At 39.9% G+C, this 22,357-nt stretch overlaps 1 protein-coding gene across 1 annotated transcript; it reads left to right on the top strand.

The window, feature by feature from the left end:
- Positions 1–7,285: 7,285 nt before the first annotated feature.
- Positions 7,286–20,330, top strand: LOC148107024 (uncharacterized). The gene is made up of 6 exons (XM_087859304.1): positions 7,286–7,343; positions 7,660–7,822; positions 10,303–10,550; positions 10,946–11,082; positions 13,840–16,923; positions 19,689–20,330. Exons 1-6 carry the CDS (start codon positions 7,286–7,288, stop codon positions 20,328–20,330), a joined length of 4,332 nt encoding a protein of 1,443 aa, XP_087715430.1.
- Positions 20,331–22,357: the final 2,027 nt, after the last annotated feature.

The raw sequence follows: 22,357 nt of genomic DNA, 5'->3' as shown, positions 1-22,357 counted from the left end.
TTTTGCTGCTTTAAAATTCTCTCTTGATTACTACTTTCTGTCAATTTAATTACCATGTGTCTTGGTGTGTACCCCCTTGGGTTGATTTTGATGGGAGCTCTGCATGCCTCTGGATCTGGATGTCTGTTTTCTTCTCCAGATTTGGGAAATTTTCAGCTATTACTTCTTCAAATAAATTTTCTGCCCTCTTTCTTCACTTCCTGGGATCCCTATAATGTAAATTTATTATGCTTGATGATGTCACAGAGATCCCTTAACCTATTCACAGTTTATATTATTCTTTATTCCTTCTGTTGCTCAGCTTGATTACTTTCTATACACTATCTTCCGGCTCACTGATCTAATTTGTTACTGAGTTTTTCATCTGAGACTGCTTCTTTATTTTATGTATTTGTGTTAAGGGTCTCACTGATGTGTCTACTCTTTTCTCAAGTCCAGTGAGTATTTTTATGATCATTACTTTAAATTCTTTATTAGGCATATTGCTTATCTCCATTTCATTTAGCCCTTTTCTGTGCTTTTTGTTTCATTCTTTTATTTGTGATGTAATATCTGTCTCCTCATGTTGTTCAACCCTCTGTGTTTATTTCCGTGTGTTTGAGAGGTAGGCTACACCTCCTGGTCTTGAAAGTAGTAGTCTTAAGAAGAAGTTTTGTATTGCTCTGTAGTGCAGTATCCCCTAGGGTACCTGAGTATCTCCTATTTGTTCCTGCATTTGTGCTATATTGTGGTCGAGGCTTATTTACCTTCACTTCAGTTGGCTTCAGTGTTCCCCTTTTCTCTGCTGTGGGTGCAGTGGCAAGGTTTGGTGCCTGTGCTATTAAGGAGTCGTGTGGAGCCAGCATGGACTTGTATTTGGGTTATGCCAGATGGCTGTCTTCAGCACATTTGCTGGACTGCATTCACATGGTTGTGTTCCCATTACCATATGGCAGGATCACTTTGGAGTGGCACCAATTGCTGCTCAGGCTCCTTGCAACAGTCTTTTGGGGCAAGAGCAACTTTAGATGGATAATAGTTGAATGGGGCAGGTTGAATGCAGTGGATCCACCGGAGCATAGGCAAATGGGGCAGGTGATGTTAGCAGTCTGGGTGGAGAGTGTTTGCACGGATTCTTGCATGTGTCTGGGTATCTAGACTCAAGGTGTGAGGGAAGTGGCACATGTCACTTCTTTTGTTCTTTGAAAAGTCTCGTAAAGGTCACTGCCCTTCCAGCACATGTTCTGAGATTAGTAAATACATTTCCTTCCTGTGTACCCTAGTAGTTTTTCAAATTGCTGTTGCTGTACTATATTTCAAGGGAGCTGTTTCTTTAAGGCCATAGACTCAGTTTCTTCTTGCCCTCTGGCTCTCCCAGAGCTGTGCCTGCTGATTTTTAAAGTGCACAGAGTTAAGTACCACTTATTGTAACATCTGAGAAAATTAAACTCTGATTTTTGAAGTCAAATTATATGGGGACTCATCTTCCCAGTGCAGGTCCACCATGTCTACAATACCTTGTGTGGGGTCTATTCTGTTTCTTCTCCATGCTTGTGGTGTCCCTCCCATTTTGGTGTTTCATCAAGAACTTATTCCCCACCATGTCTTTTCCCCTTCTACCCTTTTTGGTATGGCCTCTTTTCCATGATTAACTGTGAAAAGTCTGATCTGCTAGTCTTTGAGTCCTTTTCTAAGTTGGGTGTACTGAAGTAGCTGTTATCTTGGTATGTGTATGGGATGAGGTGAGTTTAGGGTCTTCCTACTCCACCATCTTTTCTAGTTACCTTGTAGAATAATTAAAAACCCAGTATAAAAACCCCTGTCACTGTTATGGGTAGGGGGCATTATGGTTTTGTTAACATTGGGTGAATATCTTCCTCTCTAGCTTTATGTTGCTTCCACTCTCTTCTTTTTACTTTATTTACACTGGCTTTCCTTAAATGTCTTCAACACTGAATGTTTTTTTCCCCACATAGGCCTCTAAACCAAGAGTAGGAACTCCATTCCTAGTCCTATTTTGTTCGCTTAATTTTATCCTTAACCCAGATTTCAATACAAGCATTAGCTTAATAGCACTTAAAATCAGTGAATCCATTATTTGTTATTATAGCATTGTGCTCTCATTTTTACTAATTTTTAATATAAAAATTATCACTTTATAAGTTTATTACCTTTAGACATTTTGAGGGCTGTCATAAAGCTTAAGTTATTAGAGCAGTGCCTTTCACAGACTAGAGGAAAGGGGAAGGAAAAAAGAAACAGTTGGGGTTGCTGTGGAAATACATGAAAAGACTACTCATTGAGTTTTTTAATATCTAAATCTGCTGGAAGACATTAGTCTTTTTTAAAGTTTTTATTTAAATTCAAGTTAATTAACATATAGTGTAATGTTGATTTCAGGAAGTGATTCACCCCTTACATGTAACACCCAGTGCTCATCACAAGTCCCTCCTTACTATTCATCACCCATTTAACCCATCCTCCACCTACCTCACCTCCAACAACCTTAGTTTGTTCTCTATAGTTGAACACCTATGGTTTCCCTCCCTCTCTTTTTTCCCCTTTCCCTGTGTTCATATGTTTTGTTTCTTAATTCCACATATGAGTGAAATCATATGCTATTTGTCTTTCTCTGACTGACTTATTTCGCTTAACATAATATCGTATTGTTCCATCCATGTCATTGCAAAAAGCAAGATTTCATTATTTTTGATGGCAGGTAATATTCCATTGTATATGTATATCACATCTTCCTTATCCATTCATTACTCAGTGGACATTAGGGCTCTTTCCATAGTTAGGCTTTTGAATTTAATGCTGCTATAAACATTGGGGTGCATGTGCCCCTTTTAATCCCTACTTTTGTATCTGTTGGATAAATACCTAGTAGTGCAATTGCTGAGTCGTAAGGTAGCTCTATTCTTAACTTTTTAAGGAAACTTCATACTATTTTCCAGACAGGCTTTACCAGTTTGCATTTCCATCAACACTGTAAAAGGGTTCCCTTTCTCTGCATCATCACTAACACCTGTTGTTTCTTGTGTTGTTTATGTTAGCCATTCCGACAGGTGTGAGGTGAATTCTCAGTGTAGTTTTGATTTGTATTTCCCTGATGATGAGGATCTTTTCATGTATCTGATGGTCATCTTTATGTCTTCTTTGGAAAAATGTTTGTTCCTGTCTTCTGCCCATTTCTTAACTGGACTTTTTATTTTTAGGGTGTTGAATTTGATCATTTCTTTATAGACTTTGGATACTAACCCTTTATCAGATATGTCATTTGCAAATATCCTCTCCCATTCCATTGGTTACCTTTCTGCCTTGTCAATTGTTTCCTTCATTGTGCAAGAACTTTATATCTTGACGAAGTCCCAAAAGTTCTTTTAGGTTTTGTTTCCCTTGTCCCCAGAGACATGTCCAGTAAGAAGTTGATACAGCTGAGGTTCAAGAGGTTGCTCCCTGTGTTCTTCTCTAGGGTATTTAGGAGAGCATCTGTTGTGATGAGCATTGGGTGTTATATGCCACTAAGGAATCGTTGAACACTACATCAAAAACTAATGATGTACTATATGCTGGGTAACTGAACATAATAAAAAAGAAAGAAAGAAAAGAAATTGATCCCATTTATAATTACAACAAAACCATAAGATACCTATGAATAAACCTAACCAAAGAATAAGACATCAGTACTCTGAAGTAATTACACTTATGAAAAAAAAAATGAAGGAGACACAAAGAAATGGAAAAATATTCCATTCTCATGGACAGGAATACAAAACATTGTTACAATGTCCATGGTTCCCAAAACAACCTACACATGTAATGAAATCCCTATCAAAATACCACTATCATTCTTCACGGAGCTAGAACAAGCGTAAAATATGTACAGAACCAGAAAAGACCCCAAGTAGCCAAAGCTATCTTGAAAAAGAAAAGCTGTGATCACCAAGACAGCGTGGTACTGGCACACAAACAGACACATAGACCTATGGAACAGAATAGAGAGCCCAGATATGGACCCTCAACTCTATGGTCAACTAATCTTTGACACAGCAGGAAAAAACATCCAATTGAAAAAAGACAGTCTCTTCAATAAATGGTGCTGGGAAAATTGGACAGCTATGTACAGAGGAATGAAACTGGACCATGCTCTCACACCATACACAAAGATAAACTCTAGATGGATAAAAGACTTCAATGTGAGACAAGAATCCATTAAAATCCTAGAGGAGAACACAGGCAGCAACCTCTTTGACATCAGCGACAGCAACTGTGACCCATCTCCAAAGGCAAGTGAAACAAAAGTTAAAATGAACTTTTAGGACTTCATCAAGACAAAAAGCTTCTGCACAGCAAAGGAAACAGTCAACAAAACAAAGAGGCAACCCACAGAATGGGAGAAGATATTTGCAAATGACATTACAGATAAAAGGCTGGTATCTAAGATCTATAAAGAACTTCTCAAACTCAACACCCAAAAAACAAATAATCAAGTCAAAAAATGGGCAGAAGACATGAACAGACGCTTCTTTTTTAATAATAATATTTTTATTATATTATGCTAGTCACCATACAGTACATCCCCAGTTTTTGGTGTAAAGTTCCATGATTCATTACTTGCGTATAACACCCAGTGCACCATGCAACACGTGCCCTCCTTAATACCCATCACCAGCCTATCCCATCCCCCCCTGAAGCCCTCAGTTTGTTTCCCAGAGTCCATAGTCTCTCATTGAACAGACACTTCTCCAAAGAAGATGTACAAATGGCTAACAGACGCATGAAAAAATGTTCAAAATCATTAGCCATCGGGGAAAGTCAAATCAAAACCACACTGAGATACCACCTTACACCAGTTAGAATGGCAAAAATTGACAAGGCAGGAAACAACAAATGTTGGAGAGGATGTGGAAAAAGGGAAACCATCTTACACTGTTGGTGGGAATACAAGTTGGTACAGCCACTTTGGAAAACAGTATGGAAGTTCCTCAGAAATTTAAAAATAGAGCTATCGTATGACCCAACAATGCACTACTGGATATTTACCCCAAAGATAAAGATGTAGTAAAAAGAAGGGGCACCTGCACCCCAACATTCATAGCAGCAATGTCCACTATAGCCAATCTGTGGAAGGTGTCGAGATGCCCTTCAACAGACGAATGGATTAAGATGTGGTCCATACATACAATGGAATATTACTCACCCATCAGAAGGGATGATTACCCACCATTTGGATCAACATGGACAAGACTGGAGGAGATTATGCTAAGTGAAATAGTCAAGCAGAAAAAGACCATCACCATATGGTTTCACTTATATGTGGAATATAAGGAATAGCACGGAGGACATTAGGAGAAGGAACAGAGAACTAAAGGGGGGAGACAGAGGTAGGGGGATGGGCTAGCCCCGTGATGGGTATTAAGGAGGGCATGTGGTGTAATGAGCAAATGATCATGGAACACTACATCAAAAACTAATGAAGTGCTGTATGGTGACTAAATAACATAATAAAAAATAAAAGATAAAAGATACATTGGGGAGGAAAAAAGAAAAAGCTGGAGGCATCACAAGGCAGACTTCAAGCTGTATGACAAAGCTGTCATCATCAAGACGGTATGGTACTGACATTACGTCAAAAACTAAGGATGCATTGTATAGTGACTAACATAACATAATAAAAAATTATTATTAAAAAAAAAAGACAGTATCGTACCAGCACAAAAACAGACACATAGATCCATAGAACCGAATAGAGAGCCCAGAAATGGACTCTCAAATCTATGGTCAACCAATCTTCAACAAAGTAGGAAAGAATATCCAATGGAAAAGAAAGGGAAGAATGAAGGGTGGGTAAACAGAAGGGGGAATGAACCGTGATAGACTATGGACTCTGAGAAGCAAACTGAGGGCTTCAGAGGGGAGGGGGGTGGGGGAATGGGATAGACTGGTGATGGACAGTAAGGAGGGCACATATTGCATGGAGCACTAGGTGTTATACGCAAGTAATGAATCATGGAACACTACATCAAAAACTAGGGATGTACTGTATGGTGATTAACATAACATAATAAAAAATTATTATTAAAAAAAGGAAAAAAAAGAATATCCAATGGAAAAAAAGACTGTCTTCAATAAATGGTTCTGGGAAACTGGACAGCCACATGCAGAAGAATGAAACTGGACTATTTCCTTACACCATACACAAAAATAACTCAAAATGGAATAAAGACTTAAATGGAAGACATTAGATTTTGCCCTTGCCCTCTCTTCTGTGTTTTTAATTGCTGTTTTGAATGAGGACATGGTAGAGATAAAGCATTTTTTAGTCATTTTCAGGATGGAATTCAAGTAATAAAATTGGTGAACAGAATGATAGAATGAGCTCAAATAAAATCATGAAGCTGATTTCACAGGTAGCTCATATGAAATATATATTTATTTTTATATAATTGATTTTATATTTTCTGTCCAGTATAGCAGAAACTAACCTTAACCAATATATTCCTCCACTGAATTGAAAATCCTATGATGTGTTCAACTTATGGCACACTCCAAATGAGATTAGGTAAAAATTTTTTTTTTAAAGATTTTATTTATTTATTCGACAGAGATAGAGACAGCCAGCGAGAGAGGGAACACAAGCAGGGGAAGTGGGAGAGGAAGAAGCAGGCTCATAGCGGAAGAGCCTGATGTGGGGCTCGATCCCATAACGCTGGGATCACGCCCTGAGCCGAAGGCAGACGCTCAACCGCTGTGCCACCCAGGCGCCCCTGGGTAAATATTTTTTGAATTGTTGCTCTTTGCCTGAGATTGTCATCAGAGAGAAGTATTTGCAGCTGTTGAGATAATTTTCTACAGTTGTAATTTCTATCATTTTCTATACTGATCTGTAAGTTATTTTAATCTATTATTGATCGGTATTTTATAAACTTATTTCTCTCTTAGCACATATGGGTTTAATTCTTTTAATTATTATGTATATGTAGAAGGTAAGTAAAGTTACATGGTAATACCAAATAGATGATATTCTTTACAAGGTGTGGGAATGGGATATTCATTGTCTCACTCCAAAAATGAAAGTTAATATTGAACTAAATAAAAGTTTGTTTTAATTTTTAAATTACATTTAACTTTAATAAATTTGTTATGTGTAACATTTCTGGTTGGGTAATTATAAGAGAAGAAGGCAGTTATCTCATAAATACGTATTATGATGTCAGACATTCTATATGCTATAATTTCAATCTCAACCCTGGCAGCAACTCGACTAGAACCCTATCTTGCATTCACTTCCACTTGAGCCAACATGAGATCTCCACTTTGCTTCTACCAGTTATGGGGATTGTTTTTTCACTGCTGTGGTGGTAAGTTACACATAAATGGAATTTTTTTTCCTCTTCTTGTTTGTCTTATTACTGGGGAGAATATTTTTGATTTTACCTAACTTTTTAAAATATCTTCTGTTTATCTCATTTCCTGCTGCTTATTCATGCTTCTCTTTTACTTAATCTTACATTTACCTTATATAATCTTTCATTTACCTTTCTCATTCTTCTCTATATTTTCTTATTTCTCATCTTCAACAAACAAAAGATAGGATGACAAATCTCATTAATCATTCAGCAAGATGTTGTTTTTCATGTTATAATTACCTCTTCCCCTCCCTATCTGGCCTTTTAGTACCCAGTTCTCAAAAGCAGTGGTTAACCTCATTGACCCCAACGATTGCCCCATTGACAGCGTCCAGCAACATCCCATGGCTAGTGTCCATGGCTGAAACCTGCCAGGGCATTATTCTGAGTCGGTGGTGGATCCTTTCCACAGCCAGCTGTCTGAGTAAATTGTAAGTACATCTAGAGTAATGATAAAGGGATCATAGTTATGTATACATTTTATATTTGTTTGTCAAAATTACTTTAAGAGTAATTTTTTATGTTATACTCACCATACTATACATCTCAAGTTATTGATGTAAAGTTCCATGATTCATTACTTGTGTATAACACCCAGTGAACCATGCAATACGTGTCCTCCTTATTACCCATCACCAGGCTAGCCCATCTCCCATCCCTTCTAAAGCTCTGTTTGTTTCCCAGAGTCCCTAGTCTCTTGTGGTTCATTCCCCCTTCTGTTTACCCCCCTTTCTTCCCTTTCTTCTCCTACCGATCTTCCTACTTCTTATGTTCAAAAAATGAGTGAAACCATATGATAATTTTCTTTCTCTGCTTGACTTATTTCACTTAGCATTATCTCCTCTAGTTCCGTCCATGTTGTAGCAAATGTTGAGAACTCGTTCTTTCTGATAGCTGAGTAATATTCCATTGTATATATGGACCACAACTTCTTAATCCAGTCATCTGTTGAAGGGCATCTCTGTTCCTTCCACGCTTTGGCTATTGTGGACAATGCTGCTATGAACATTGGGGTGCATATGGCCCTTCTCTTCACTACGTCTGTATCTTTGGGGTAAATACCCAGTAGTGCAATGCCTGGGTCATAGGGTAGCTCAATTTTTAACTTTTTAAGGGACTTCCACACTGTTTTCCAGAGTGGCTGTACCAACTTGCATCCCCACCAACAATGTCGGAGGGATCCCTTTTCTCCACATCCTCTCCAGCAATAGTTGTTTCTTGCGTTGTCAATTTTTGCCATTCTAACTGGCATAAGGTGGTATCTCAGTGTGGTTTTGATTTGAATTTCCCTGATGGCTAATGATTTTCAACATTTTTTCATGCATCTGTTTGCCATTTGTATGTCTTCATTGGAAAAGTGTCTATTCATGTCTTCTGCCCATTTTTGATTTGATTATTTGTTTCCCGTGTATTGAGTTTGAGAAGTTCTTTGTAGATCTTAGATACTAATCTTTTATCTGTAGTGTCATTTGAAATATCTTCTCCCATTTCTGACTGCCTCTTAGTCTTTTTTGACTGTTTCCTTGGCTGTGCAGAAGCTTTCTATCTTGATGAAGTCCCACAAGTTCATTTTATCTTTTGTTTCTCTTGCCTTTGGGGATGTGTCATGAAAAAAGCTGCTGTGGCCGATGTCTTAGAGATTGCTGCCTCTGTTTTCCTCTGGGATTTTGATGAATTTCTGTCTCACGTCGAGGTCTTTCATCCATTTGGAATTTATCTTTGTGTATGGTGTGAGAGAGTGGTCAAGTTTCATTCTTTTGCATGTAGCTGACCAATTTTCCCAGCACAATTTATTGAAGAGACTGTCTTTTTTCCACCGGATGTTTTTTCCTGCTTTGTCAAAGGTTAGTTGCCCAAAGAGCCATTTCTGGGTTCTATATTCTTTTCCATTGGTCTATGTGTCTGATTTTGTGCCAGTACCATGCAGTCTTTGTGATCACAGCTTTGTAGTACAGCTTGAAATCCGGCAACGTGATGCCCCCAGCTTTGTTTTTCCTTTTCAACAATTCCTTGGCGATTCGGCGCATTTTCTGGTTCCACACAAATTTAAGGGCTGTTTGTTCCAGTTCTTTGAAAAATGTCATTGGTATTTTGATCAGGATGGCATTGAAAGTGTAGATTGCTCTGGGTAGCATGGACATTTTAACTATGTTAATTCTTCCGTTCCATGAGCATGGGATATTTTTCCATTTTTTGTGTCTTCTTCAATGTCTTTCAAGAGTGATTTATAGTTTCTAGAATATAGATCCTTTACGTCTCTGGTTAAGTTAATTCCGAGATAACTTATGATTTTTGGTGCTATTGTAAATGGAATAGATTCCCTAATTTCTCTTTCTTCAGTCTCATTGTTCGCGTGTAGAAATGCAACTGATTTCTGAGCATTGATTTTGAATCCCGCCACAGTACTGAATTGCTCTATAACTTCTAGTAATTTGGGGGTGGATTTGCATTAGATATTGATGCATTCAAGGGACTTTGTCTTTGGAAAATAATATATTACAAATGAAGCTTGAGGAGTGCCTGGGTGGTTTAGTCTTTAAGCCTCTGATTTCGGCTCAGGTCATGATCCCAGGGTCCTGGGATCGAGCCCCGCATTGGGGTCCTGCTCAGCAGGAAGCCTGCTTCTCCCTCTCACACTCCCCCTGCTAGTGTTTCCCTCTCTCACTGTGTCTCTCTCTGTCAAATACATAAAATCTTTAAAAAAATGAAGCTTGGCATTCTAAAATCAAATTCTATTCAGTGTATATTGTAGAGCATCATTTTACAGGGATGTAAATAGAAATTTGTTGGATTACATTGCTAAGCAAGCAAAAGCTTTACATTAATATTTCAGCAGAAATGGAAGTTTAATGAAATGTTTTCTTTTCAGTATTATTTCATTATGCTGTTTTTCACTTTTCTATTCTTTTAGGAAACATTTGCATTCTGACATTTCAGGAGTCATTGACCAAGAAGATATCTTACTTGGCCATAAAATATGCCTGCACCCCAGTTTTGCTGCACAAGGTGGAACAGATCCAGTCAAAGGAGACATAGGAGTGGTCCTCCTGCAGTACCCTATCAGGAGGGAAAAAATACCACTTTATCACACTTATAACATCTTCTGGAAGAGCTGTTATAACTGCCAATACAGACACTGCAGGGTATACCAATATCAGAGTAAGCCACAAGAGTCATATTCTGTCATATCATAAATGTAGCTCGTATAATGATACAGAAAAAGGAAAGCAAAATAATGGAAAATAAAATAGGAGTTAAAAAAATCTGGTAAATAATTAAATCCATATTACTCCACTTTACATGGAGTAGAGAAGGTAAAGTGACAATATCATGGGTTATAATATTCTGTGTTCTATTAAGAAGGATTTAGGAACAGCTAAAAAATCCAAGAAAGTGTGAGATAAGTTGTATGAGATAAGATGGTAGGAAAAGAGAAGTCAGAATATGTCAATAATTTTGTGTAATTAAAAGATTGAAAGCTATACCAATCTAGTAATAGATCATATAATGTAACAGCCCATAACTCATAGTCCTTTCTATTTCTATTCCTTAAGACCACAATAACTTTGGCACCAGTATCAAGAAGCTGTCAGTTAAGCTGCTGGATCTCTCATTCTGCCACCACCAACATATTCACTTGACTAAAAGTAACAATTTATGCATCTGGAGTCAGCCACAAGAAGACTGCTGGGTACTTACTATATAAGGGCAAAGTTACTATTGCGGGGAGATGTAAAAGTGTATTTAAAATATAAAATGGATACAAGTTCATTTATGTAAATTGAATAAGTTCTGGAGATCTGAACAATCTAGTATATATAGTTAAGAATCTTATACTGTGCACTTAAAAATTTAAGAGGTTTAGATAACATGTTTACTATTATTCCTTTAATAAAAAAGAAAGTTTCTTTACTTTCTCATGCAGTTACAGATGTAATGTTTATGTGATTATATAATCATAAATACATGTCAAAAAAGATTCAGAGATGTATTTATTGTTAAGATCACAAAAAAGCAGAAATATTTACATCAATAAAATTTCAGAATTAGAAAACTTGCTAAAGTATGTTTGAAGAAATGGGAAGAACAGGTTATCCTTGGATTGTTAGAATAGAATAAGAATTTTGTTTTACAAATACAAACTGAGTATTTACTTAAAAGTCTTCAGTTATGAGATATAATTATTATCCCTCCATCCTGAAGCTACAAAAATATTGTAACATAGAATTAGTGATGAGGAGTACCTGCTACCAATATATATTTTTAAAGAATACGGTGGCATTTTTTTCTAAAGCTCAACAAGGGGATCATGTAATACATTTTAGAAAGAGTAATATTTAGTTTGTAACACAGATAAAATTTAAAAAGTCCCAAATGGCAACAAACAAATTTAAGGCAAAACAAAATAAGAGAGGCAAAAGTAAAAACATTGAAATTTACAAATAAGGAGGATGTTAGAATACATTATGAAAAAGGGATATGATATCAAATTCTTCTTCACAAACATATTGCCAAAACTTTGTCAAGCCCAAAAGACCAAAGAAAGAAACAATGTTGAAATCAATATTTGAGGAGCTTGAAATTAAGCAAGACAAGGTAACCGCAGCATGGTACATTACAAATTAATAGGTACAGAGAGAAAACAGGCCTGGTTCCAGTTCTTAGAAGATCCCAGCCTGGGCCCAGTCACCAGAGTCTATGATTTGATAGAGAATAGTGCAATATTTTGGTATGATATAATTTTGTTAATTTTCTTATAGAAATCTTTATTGTGAACAGTGGAGATACAATTATACATACGTTTGGCTAGGTAAAGGGGATGCTTAAAATTTTGAGAGGAAAGTAGCTCTTCACAATAGAGACAAGATGTGTAAATGTAACAACCATTTAATTCATAGAAAATATTTGAATGGTAAAATGTGTAGGGGCACATGGTGGTAAGAAAAATATTCAAAAAATGAGGAAAAAAATAGGGGCGCCTGGGTGGCACAGCGGTTGGGCGTCTGCCTTCGGCTCAGGGCGTGATCCCGGCGTTCTGGGTTCGAGCCCCACATCAGGCTCCTCTGCTATGAGCCTGCTTCTTCCTCTCCCACTCCCCCTGCTTGTGTTCCCTCTCTCACTGACTGTCTCTATCTCTGTTAAATAAATAAAATCATTTTAAAAAATGAGGAAAAAAATCGCTTTGACCATATTACAAAGTAATGGTCCATTGACTTGATTGTTGAAGTCCTTGGAGTCACAGAAAGATTTTAATACAAAAAGATGCATTTTAGAAGAATCACACATTTTCTGTTCTGAAAGGTGGTATGAAAGATGGCCTTTAAAATTAAAGAAGCCAGATTTATTTAGGACTCTAACCAAGTCTATTAAAAAGTATCTTTGTACTCTTCACATTTATTTCCTCTGATCTGGCATGAACTGAAAAAAACAATAAGAAATTATTCATTCATTAAATATTAAATGCCTAAACATGATTTAGTGCTATGCTAGAATTTAGCATTTTAAAAAAGCATATAATTATCCTTATCCTTATGAAGCTTGCAAATTATGGGAATGAAATAGAAGAGTAAAATGTTGAGGGTATAAAACATACTTTTAAGAAAACAATTGGTGATAGCAAAATGATGAAAATGTGCTATCAAAAAAGGAGAAATGCAGAACGTCTTTAAAAATGTTCTATTTGACCAAAAACCTAAAGCGCTTGAGAAATCAATCAAATGCAATTCCAGGCAGAGGAAACTACTGTGGAAAAATTTCTGTGAAGAATGAAGCAAATATAATGGTACCAAAATGAACAAAGGAAAAATTTGAGCTGAGATCAGAAACTAATTAAGAAAGACTTTGACTTGCCAGGAGGAGAAGAAAGCATGGAATAAGGTTGGGTATGACAATGGCTTGAAAATAAGAAACGATGACAACTTGAACCACAGTAATGGCAGTGGAGGTGATAAGGATAAACACAGTCATTACATATGATTGTATAAGTTGTGCCTTGCCTAAAAATATTCAGCAAAGGGAATAAGTGATATCCAAATAAGGAATGTTGAATATGTAATTGCTATTTAGAGTCTGGAAGTTTTCTCTAAAAACCCTCTGCCATTTGGTTTTTCTCTTTTAACTGGAGTTACGCTTACGTGTAAGTCATATTCTGGAGTTTTGTGAAGTATACACCAGGTAACATTTATTATTGTGCACCATGTCATATGGGTATGTGGTAGAGAAATACATAAATTGTACGTATTTCAATGTACATATAGACAATATTATGTATATAATATATAACCTTTTTACAATGTATATATGTAGCCATATATCTTATAATTAATATATATCATATATTTATATATGGCTTATGTTACATATATTTTAATATATGTTTACTCTGTATGTTTATGTATCTGCCTGTTTGTCTCATATAAATATGCCTTACATTTTTTTCATCATTCAGGTACAGCAGGGTAGTCCTGTTCTCTGCCTCTTTGGCAACCGCTGGGAACTGGTAGGCCTGGTCAGTGAGTCCTCAATGGCCTGTTACAACCCTATTCTTGTCATCAAGACAGCCCCATATTTATCTTGGATGAAATGGCTTATCAAGACATCCCAGAAGCCGTTGGATCCGATTTTTTCCATACCCTGCAGTTTTACTTCTGGTGTAGAACATGGCCCACAAGACAGGCTTACCCTGAACAGGGGCACTGCCATTTTGACCTCCCATGGATTCTCTGTTCAGACATGGAAGAGAAGATTAGGCACTTCCCCACTGAACAGACAGCGCCGGAATCCTTCTCCTGTATTTTTCCGTTCAAATAATAGAGACTCTTTTCTTGTCAGTAGACAGTCACACCTTCAAACTAGTCAGCTACCCTCAACTATCAAATTCCCAATGATACAATCTTGGACCTCTCTTGTTACCAAACAACGGGATCCTTCTGATATGTTTGAGCCCTGGAATACCCCAATAACTGATACTTCTGAAACTTTGGTTCTTTCTGGACCCCCAAAGCCTCGAATACCTGATGAATTTATACCCCAGGACCTTTCTCTGAAAGATAAAATGAAATATCAATACCAGACTATGACCAATTCAGTAAACTCCTGGGTTAATCCTTTAGCTGGTATAATTGGGCTTCATACTCTACCACTAGTTAATTCTGCTATATCCTGGCTTTTGTTTTCAAGTGGCATAGATGGGTCCCAACTTCTTTCTGGGGTTAATACTGTACAGTCTCAAGTTCAGTCTAGTAAGGTTCCTTTCCATGGTCAAATTCTAGCTAAACCGTGGTTAGAAATCACCCCTGATGTTGGACCTTGGACACATTCTGTACTTGATAAAACAGGAACAGTGATGCAAATCCAATCTAGTGAAGAGAATATTGGAAGCAAAATACACCATGTAGTTGATAGAGTTCACACTTCTTTTAAAACAGTAACTTATAACTTGAATGCATGGGTTCCTTTAACAGTTAATAAAAATGAATTCTGGACTCATTCCACACTAAATGCAGATGGATCTCAGTATCCTATAGGAACTCTTACCTTAGAACCCTGGTTTCAGTCAGTCTTAAATTTAGATGGATCCCAAGAACTTGTAGAAAAGACTAATGAATACTGGATTCACCCTGAATCTAAGTCACCTCAGCTATGGACTTCTTCAGCACTTAATATGCCTCTTACTTGGGTTCCATCTGCAAGCAACACTATTAAGTCTTGGGCACAATATAAAACTAGTCTGATCAAAGTATCAAGTCAAGTGGATAGAATAAGTCCATTGAGTAAACATGAGTCTATTATGGTCAAACCCCAGATTCAAACTGAAGATACAACCTGGTTTTTGATACAAACTATTACAAATGTAATTATGCCTTTTATTCAGTCTAATGCTGATACAGTCAGACCCTGGACTATACCTGAAGCTGACATAGTCCAAACTTGGACCCAGCAAGAAACCCAAAGAATAAACCCACTAACTCAGCTGAAATCAAATATAATCAGACCATGGTTACAGACTAAAACTGAAAGAAACAGACCCTGGATTCAACCTAAGTTTCAAATAGTCAGACCTAGAGCCCAGACTGAAAATGGTAAAGACAAACATTGGACTCAGCCAGAAGCAGATATGATTAGATCCATGACCCACACTGATATTAAAACAGTCAGGCTTGGGAACAAGCCTAAAGCTGGTACAGCCAGATCCTGGTCATGGATTAGGTCTAATCAAAGGAGAGCTAGGTCCCAGCCAGACTTTCAAACACTCTACCCTTGGACTCAGCCTGAGGTTGATATAGTGAGATCATGGATGAAGCCTGAAGCATCAATATTAAGAATCTGGACACAGTCTAAAGTTAATACAGTTACACCATGGACAGGGCCTGAAGCTGAGGCAGCTAGACTTTGGTTGCAAATTCAAACCAATACAGTCAGATCATTGAGCCAATCCGAATCTCAAACAACCATTTCCTGGTCTGAGCTTGAAGCTGATAGAGTCAGATCTTGGCTGCAGAGTCAGATGCATACATTCAAACCTTGGGTTGAGACAGAATTTCAAACAGCCCACTCCTGGACCCAACCTGAAGGTAATATAGCCAGGCTTTGGGCTAAATCTGAGACTGACAGTGTCAGACATTGGTTTCCGACTCAAGTAGAGATAGCCACAACATGGACAGAGCCAGTATCCCAAACAGCCCACCACTGGATACAGTCCAAAACAAAAATAGTCAGGCCCTGGAACCAGCCTGTGGGAGACAAGCTAAGAGCCTGGATACAACATGGCATTTATACTGTAAGGCCCTGGGATGACCTTGAAGGTGATAAAGTTAGATTCTGGATGCAATCTGAATCTGATACAAGACCTTGGATTCAGCCAGATGTGGGTATAATCAATCTTGGGACACAAAATGAAGCTGATACATCAACACCATGGGCATGGGTGCAGGATGAGAATCCAGAAGTTAATCCCTGGGCACAGTCTGAAACTGAAACAGCTATACTCTCAACCCAGGGAGAAGTTCCAGCAATAAATCTTTGGACAGAGATTTTAGTTGATACTGTCACAACATGGGCAAAGACTGAATTTCCAGGACAAAAGCTCTTGATGTATCCTTTATCTCATATGGTCACACAGTGGACTCAGCCTGAACTGACAGCGGCAAATCTCTGGACACAGCCTGTAGATGATACGGTCACTCAGTGGACCCAGGGTGAACCTTCAGAAATAAATTCCTCAACAAAAACTATAGCTGACACAGCCATGTGGACACAGGCTGACTCTCCAGCAGTGAATCCCTGGATATGGTCTGAAAATGATACAGTCATATCATGGACCCAGGATGAGTCCGTAGGAATAAATCCTTGGACACAGCCTATAGCTGATACAGTCACACAGTGGGCCCAGGATGAACCTTCAGAAGTACTTCCTTGGGTGAAAATTATAGCTGATACACCATGGATGCAGGCTGAATCCCCAGCAATAAACCCCTGGACACAGACTGAAAGTGATATAGTCACACCATGGATGCAGGCTGAGTCTCCAGCAGTAAATCCCTGGACACAGTCTGAAACTAACACAGTCCTACTGTGGACTCAGGCTGAATCTCCAACAGTAAATCCCTGGATAGATACTGTAGCTGGGGCAGGCACACAGTGGACCCACGCTGAATCTCTGGCAGTAAATTCTTGGACCCAGCCTATAGCTGATACAGTCACACTGTGTACTCAGAATGAGTCTCCATTATTACATTCCTGGAAAAAGTCTGAAACTCATACACTTACAACATGGACTCTGACAGAATCTTTAGCAGGAAATTCCTGGAAACAATATGAAACTGATAGTGCCTCAATGTGGACCAAAAAAGGAAATCTAGAAGTAAATCCCTGGACACAGTCTGAAACTGATACAACTTGGACCCAGGCAGAAACTCCAGGAGTAAATTTGTGGCCACAACCTATAACTGAAATAGTTTCACCATGGACTCTGGCTGAATCTCCAGCAGTAAACCCCTGGACAGAGACTGTATCTGATAGTGGTATACCATGGATCCAGGTTGAATCTCCAGCAGTAAATCCATGGACACAATCTATAGCTGATGTAGACACACTGTGGACTCTGGCTGATTCTATAGCAGTAAATCCCTGGACAGAGCCTATATCTGATAGTGTAATACAGTGGACCCAGAGTGAACCTCCAGCAATAAATCAGTGGACACAAACTGTATCAGATACAGTCACATCATTTACTGAGTTTGAATTTCCTGCAGTAGAAACCTGGACAGACCCATTGGCTGATGTCACATTGTGGACCCAGACTGAAACTCCAGTAGTAAATCCCTGGACAGAGACTGTAACTTCCACTGTCACACCATGGACCCAGACAAAATCGTCAGCAGTAAATCCACTGACAGAGGCTATAGTTGCCACAGTAATACCATGGAATCAGGCTGAATCTGTAGCAGTAAATCCCTGGATAGATGCTGTAGCTTTCACACTGTTGACTCAGGATCAGGCTCTATCAGTGAAACCCTGGACAGAGGCTGTAGCTTTCATAATCACACCACTGACTCTGGCTGAGTCTTTAGCAATAAAGTCTGTGAGACAGGAAGTATCTGATACAATCATATTCTGGAACCAAGCTGAATCACCTCTAGTACATCCCTGGACACAGTCTGAAACTGATGCAATCACACAGTGGACTCAGGGTGAGTCTCTAAAAGTAAATCCTTGGACACAACCTGTAGTTGACACAATCACACCATGGACTCATGTTGAGTTCCCAGAAGTAAATCCCTGGACAGATGCTGTAAGTGACACAGTAACACCAGTGAGCCTAGCTGAATCTCCTTCAGTACATCCCTGGACAACATTTGAAATTGATACAGTCACACTGTGGACCCAAGCTGAATCTCCTGCAATGAATCCCTGGACACAGTTTGAAACTGACACAGTCACACCATGGACCCAGGCTGAATCTGCTACAAGAAATCTGTGGATCCAGCCCAAAACTAATCTCGTCACACTGCAGACCCATGGTAGATACCCACCATTAAATTCCTGGGCACAGCCAGAAACTGACACATTTACATCATGGTCTCAGGTTGAGTCTCCAGCAGTCAACCCATGGACACAGTCTGAAACTGACACAATCACAACATGGACCCAAGCTGAATCTCCTGCAGTAAATCTCTGGACACAACCTGAAAATGTTACAGTCACACTGTGGATCCAGGCTGAATCCCTTGCAGTAAAACTCTGGGCACAGCCCGAAAATAACACAGTCACACCATGGACCCAGAATGAATCTCCAGAAGAAAACACCTGGACAGAGACTGTTTCTAAAACAGCCATACCATGGACCATGGGATTTTTTCCAACCATGAAGCCCTGGATAGAGACTATATCTGTTAAAGTCACACCAGCCACCAAATCTCAATTTTCAGAAGTAAAACTTTGGACACTGCAGTTGTCCAAAACATTGGACACTGATGTAGGTACAGTCAAAATGTGGACTCAGTATGAATCTCCACCCTTAGTTCCCTGGACAGAAGCTATAGCTTCCATAGTCCCACTATGGACCCAGGTTGACACTCTAGCTGTAAATCACTGGACACAGCCTATAGCTTATAAAGTCACAAAATGGACACAGACTAAATTTCCATCAGTAAATACTTGGACTCAAGTTCAATTTCCAGCAGTAAATCCCTGGACACAATCTGAATCACCAGCTCTAAATATCTTGACAGAGTACAAATCTCCAGCCCTTAAATTATCAATTGAGCCTGAGGCTACTATAGTCACATTGTGGACTCAGATTGAATCTCCAGCAGTAAATCCTTGGATAGAGCCTGTAGCTTCCATAGTCATACCATGGACACAAGCTGAATATCCAGCAGTAAGTTCATTCACACAGGCTGTAACTGATAGAATTATACTCTGGACTCAGACAGAATCTCCAGCATTAACTCCCTGGACAAAGTCTGTAGCAGATACAGTCACAGTGTGGGCCCTGGATGAATCTTCAAGAGAAAAACTGTGGACACAGTTATTATCTTCATCAGATATATTTTGGACTCAAGCCAAAACAGTAAATCCTTGGTCTACTTTTGAAATATTCCCACCATTCACCCAAATTCAATCTGTAGTGGTTAAAACATGGACACGATTTGAGAGTGACACAGTCACAGCATTGACTCAGGGTCAGGCTCTTGCTATGAATCGCTGGACAGAGGCTGCCACTATCAGAGTCACACCATGGATCCAAGTTGTACCTCCAGCAGTAAATCCCTGGATAGAGGCTCGTGTATCCAGATTCACTCCATGGACCCAAGGTGTTCATCCAGCAGTAAATCCCTGGACAGAGGCTGGTGTATCCAGAGTCACTCCATGGACCCAAGCTCCTCCAGCAGTAAATCCCTGGACAGAGGCTGGTGCTTTCAGAGTCACTCCATGGACCCAAGGTGTTCCTCCAGCAGTAAATCCCTGGACAGAGGCTGGCATATCCAGATTCACTCCATGGACCCAAGCTCCTCCAGCAGTAAATCCCTGGACAGAGGCTGGTGCTTCCAGATTCACTCCATGGACCCAAGGTATTCCTCCAGTAGTAAATCCCTGGACAGAGGCTGGTGTATCCAGAGCCACTGCATGGACCCAAGGTGTTCCTCCAGCAGTAAATCCCTGGACAGAGGCTGGTGCTTTCAGAGTCACTCCATGGACCCAAGGTGTTCCTCCAGCAGTAAATCCCTGGACAGAGGCTGGCATATCCAGATTCATTCCATGGACCCAAGCTCCTCCAGCAGTAAATCCCTGGACAGAGGCTGGTGCTTCCAGATTCACTCCATGGACCCAAGGTGTTCCTCCAGCAGTAAATCCCTGGACAGAGGCTGGTGTATCCAGAGCCACTGCATGGACCCAAGCTGTTCCTCCAGCAGTAAATCCCTGGACAGAGGCTGATGTATCCAGATTCACTCCATGGACCCAAGGTGTTCCTCCAGCAGTAAATCCCTGGACAGAGGCTGGTGTATCCAGAGCCACTCCATGGACCCAAGCTGTTCCTCCAGCAGTAAACCCCTCAACAGAGGCTGGTGTATCCAGAGTCACTCCATGGACCCAAGCTCCTCCAGCAGTAAACCCCTCGACAGAGGCTGGTGTATCCAGAGTCACTCCATGGACCCAAGCTCCTCCAGCAGTAAATCCCTGGACAGAGGCTGGTGCTTCCAGATTCACTCCATGGACCCAAGGTGTTCCTCCAGCAGTAAACCCCTCAACAGAGGCTGGTGTATCCAGAGCCACTCCATGGACCCAAGCTGTTCCTCCAGCAGTAAACCCCTCGACAGAGGCTGGTGTATCCAGAGTCACTCCATGGACCCAAGCTCCTCCAGCAGTAAATCCCTGGACAGAGACTGTTGCTTCCAGAGTCACTCCATGGACCCAAGCTGTACCTTCTGCCATAAATCCCTGGACAGAGGCTGGTGCATCCAGCGTCATGTCATGGACCCAAGATATACCTTCTGCAGTAAATCCCTGGACAGAGGCTGGTGCATCCAGAGTCACGTCATGGACCCAAGCTATACCTTCTGCAGTAAATCCCTGGACAGAGGCTGGTGCTTCCAGAGTCATTCCATGGACCCAAGCTCCTCGAGCAGTAAATCCCTGGACAGAGGCTGGTGCTTCCAGAGTCATTCCATGGACCCAAGCTCCTCGAGCAGTAAATCCCTGGACAGAGGCTGGTGCTTTCAGAGTCACTCCACGGACCCAAGATGTTCCTCCAGCAGTAAATCCCTGGACAGAGGCTGGTGTATCCAGATTCACTCCATGGACCCAAGCTGTTCCTCCAGCAGTAAATCCCTGGACAGAAGAAAGTGCATCCAGAATCAGTCTGTGGACCCAAGATGTTTCTCCAATAGTAAATCCTTGGACAGAGGTTGTTGCATCCAGAGTCATTCCGTGGACCCAAGGTGTTCCTCCAGCAGTAAATCCTTGGACAGAGGCTGGTGCTTTCAGATTCACTCCATGGACCCAAGCTCCTCCAGCAGTGAATCCCTGGACAGAGGCTAGTGCTTCCAGAGTCACTGCATGGACCCAATCTGTTCCTCCAGCAGTAAATCCCTGGACAGAGGCTGATATATCCAGAGTCACTCCATGGACCCAGCCTGTACCTCCAGCAGTAAATGTTTGGACAGAGGCTGTTGCTTCCAGAGTCATTCCATGGACCCAAGCTGTACCTTCTGCAGTAAATCCTTGGACAGTGATACTTGTTTCTACAGTTACACAATGGACCCAGGCTCCCTCTCCCCTAAATCCTTTGGCAGAGACTAAAGTTTCTACAGTGGGACTAGGAACTCAAAGTGATCATTCGTTAATAAAAATCTGGACATATTCTGTACTCTCCACCACTACATCCTGGACTCAGGCTGAATATCAAGCAGTAAGTTCATATATACCAAGTGTTACTAATACAGTCATATTTTGGACAATGCTTAAATCTGAGTCTAAGAAATCTTGGATACTACCTGAAGCTGGTATATTCAGTATTTCATTGCATCCTCACAGTGATATTTCTCAATCGTTGATTCAAGGAGAAAATCAAGCATCTCTTCTGTCAACACATCCTGGAATTAATAATGTCAATACATGGACTTTGCCTGAATATGAAACACTGGTATCATGGATAGCGGCTTCGTCTCAAGCAGCCAGACTTTCACCCCTATCTGAAACTGGTATTAGCAGATATTGGTTTAAAACTGAAACAGAAAGAGTAAGAATCTTGACCCACTCAGAATTCCAAACAGTGAGTACTTTGACCCAGTTTGAAACTGGAACATTTGAGCCCTTGGCCCAACATGAAACTCATACAGTCATATCATGGATTCCAACTAAAACTGGTATATTCCACCTCTGGAATAAGTCTGAAAGAGACAGAGTAAGAAACGGGACCCTTTTTGGAGGTGATGCCTTACGACCATGGATTCAGATTGAAG

The sequence above is a fragment of the Ursus americanus genome, chromosome 37 (assembly GCF_024610735.1).
Source record: "Ursus americanus isolate L20-20 chromosome 37, mUrsAme1.1.p, whole genome shotgun sequence".
NCBI classification, from domain to species: domain Eukaryota; kingdom Metazoa; phylum Chordata; class Mammalia; order Carnivora; family Ursidae; genus Ursus; species Ursus americanus.
This window is presented reverse-complemented; position numbering and strand designations above follow the sequence as displayed.